Here is a 2,515-nt window from a genome sequence, read left to right as displayed (position 1 = left end):
AAATGTACACTTTTCAAAATGGAATGAAGCGCTTTGCTCACTTCCTGTGTGAACAAAACAAGATGGAGTCAGAGTCTGCTGCTGCTGAGAGTTCAGGTTTTACCTGCAGACAGACCGGTCTGGTTTACACTGAAGGACCTGCTGATCTCTCTGTTAGCTTCATGCTAGTCGCCTACATTTACTTAACACACAGTATGCTAAAGCGTTAGCATGCAGGTCAATCTACCAGAGACACACAGAGGGTTTTGGTGTCGATCGTCTCGTCACATGTCGGGTAAAGAGACCAAAACGTCGGAGTCGTCCTGTATAACCAGCACCCCCCCCCCCCCCCCCCCCCCCCCCCCTCTGTGTTGTCCAGCTGGAGGTTCCCGGCCTCAGCTCGGCCTCCATGTTGGAAGTCGGGCCGGTGGGTCTGAGCTTCGAGCTGCCGAAGTTCACCGCCAGCGGGCTGCAGATCCGCTTCCTGCGGCTGTCGCCCGTCCAGCCGGGGCCGGCGCAGCGCTGGGTCCGCTACGTCACGCACTCCGACTCGTACTGCATCCGGGTCTGAAACCAGACCTGCAGCTCCGGGACACCTGGAGCATTATTTACACTGTTAAATTATCTACTGTTCAAATGTCTCATCTGTGTTGTTCAGATCCTTAAAATCCGGCAGAGGTGGAGACTCGAGTCACATGACCTGGACTCGAGTCACATGACCTGGACTCGAGTCACATGACTTGGACTCGAGTCACAGTTTTAATAGCTTGAGACTTGACTTGATGCATGAAGAGAAGACTTGAGACTTGACTTGACTTGGGTTCTGGTGACTTGGGACTTGACTCTGACTTGTACTTTGATGACTTGAAAAGGTTTCTAAAGTCTTGACTTGAGATCTTGTGTTTGTGTAAATGACTTAGATTGAAAGTGATGAGATTTGTTCCAGCGGACGACTGAATTTAAATTCTGTTTTCTGAATTTGTATGGAATGATTGAATTTATTGAAGTTGAAACTGATTATAGAAATCAAACTCATGATGCTCTTACCAAGTTTTTATCCTATTAAAACCATATTGCATTGAAAAGTCCTAGATATTTAGTTTTCTTTAAGATATTAAATTGATACTGGACTCTTGATTTGTTCTGACTTGACTTGCTGTTCTACATTTAGACTTGAGACTTGACTTGGACTTGACATTAATGACTTGGACTTGACTTGGACTTGTGCCTCACGACTTGAGACTGACTTGGGACTCGAGCAGAGTGGACTTGGTCTCTCCTCTGGTATCGGTGATATTTATTGGAGGCAGAGTCTCCCCAGAACTGAGCAGCAGAGTTGCTGAGATGAATCAGAAGTCAGCACAGTAGAACAGACATGATGGACTTCCTCTCCTTTAACACTTAATTTCCTGTCTTTTTTTTATAGTTTCACAACTTTCATGAGCTGCTCAGTCAGAAACAAACTGCTGCTTTCAACAGCTTTCTGTTTTTATTTTGTTTTTAACAAGCTCTTTAATTCATTTCCAGGCAGCAATAAAAATGTCTTAAAGTTTTATATTTGTCTTTCTGGAACCTGCAGGCGATAAACAACCCAAACAGGACGGACAGTGTTATATTGTTGCTGTTTAACTTCAGTTTTGCGGTTTTGGTTTTTTTTTTTCCTTAAATTCAAAGTTGGCAAGTTTATTTTTGTGTTTATTTCTGTGAAATTCATGGTGCCAGGGAGGAAATGCTCTGAAAATCTTTTTGGACATGTGGTCTGTTTTGTCCAAAAACAGCTGGACACATCATACATGGTCCATACTCACACACAGCCATCTGCCCTGCTGACACACACACACACACACACACACACACACACACACACACACACACACGCTGAGGAGTTGTTCATATAATGCTGGACTAATATCTGTCTGTAAATAAATGTCATTTCATATTTCATCTCCATCTGAACTTGTTTTCTGTCATTAGAAAGCTGTAAGAAAGCAGAGCTGCAGGAACAACAGGCACAACACAGTTCACATGTATTTCTGTTTAGAGATAATATATCGAGGGCTTGGAGCCAAAGGGGCGTAAGTGCGATTTTGGGAGAATTTGAGTATTATATATCAATTGAAAGGTCTCAGTGAGATCTTTTCAGTGCCAAAAGGACACAACTGAAATCATGACCCATAAGTTTTAATTAAACAAAAACTGAAAGCCGTAACAGTAAAAGTACGATTTTGTTTGAAAAGGGCGTAACTGCACTTACACCCTTTTGACACCAAGCAAAACCTGTGGCATTGTGGGTAGAGGAGTCTAACAGCACTTTGGTCAACTCAGAATGTATGCTGACATAAGTAATGCTAGCATGGCAGCATGATCACATCATTTTAGTATCCTATTCATATCCTAATTAATATTCTAGGTCAATATTAGATGAATGTAAATATGTTAATATTCCCATGAAATACTTAGGCCTATAGATTCAAAATGTTATTTTATAATGTTAGGAGTGTGAACTGGTCAAGATGAGCTCTGGTAGTGAGACTGC

At 42.4% G+C, this 2,515-nt stretch overlaps 1 protein-coding gene across 2 annotated transcripts in view; it reads left to right on the top strand.

Annotated features, from left to right (window-relative positions):
* ap4m1 (adaptor related protein complex 4 subunit mu 1) overlaps window positions 1-1,923 on the top strand; it is an 18,611-nt gene extending 16,688 nt beyond the window's left edge. For both annotated transcript variants that reach the window (XM_078286407.1, XM_078286406.1), the window contains exon 16: window positions 359-1,923. In XM_078286407.1, coding sequence (XP_078142533.1) covers window positions 359-550 — 192 coding nt within the window. In that variant the 3' untranslated portion in view covers window positions 551-1,923. The remainder of the gene's footprint in view (window positions 1-358) is intronic.
* Window positions 1,924-2,515: the final 592 nt, after the last annotated feature.

This window comes from Centroberyx gerrardi, chromosome 11, assembly GCF_048128805.1.
Source record: "Centroberyx gerrardi isolate f3 chromosome 11, fCenGer3.hap1.cur.20231027, whole genome shotgun sequence".
Taxonomy (NCBI): domain Eukaryota; kingdom Metazoa; phylum Chordata; class Actinopteri; order Beryciformes; family Berycidae; genus Centroberyx; species Centroberyx gerrardi.
The sequence above is the reverse complement of the archived record's forward strand: the minus strand, read 5'-3'. Positions and strand labels throughout refer to the sequence as shown.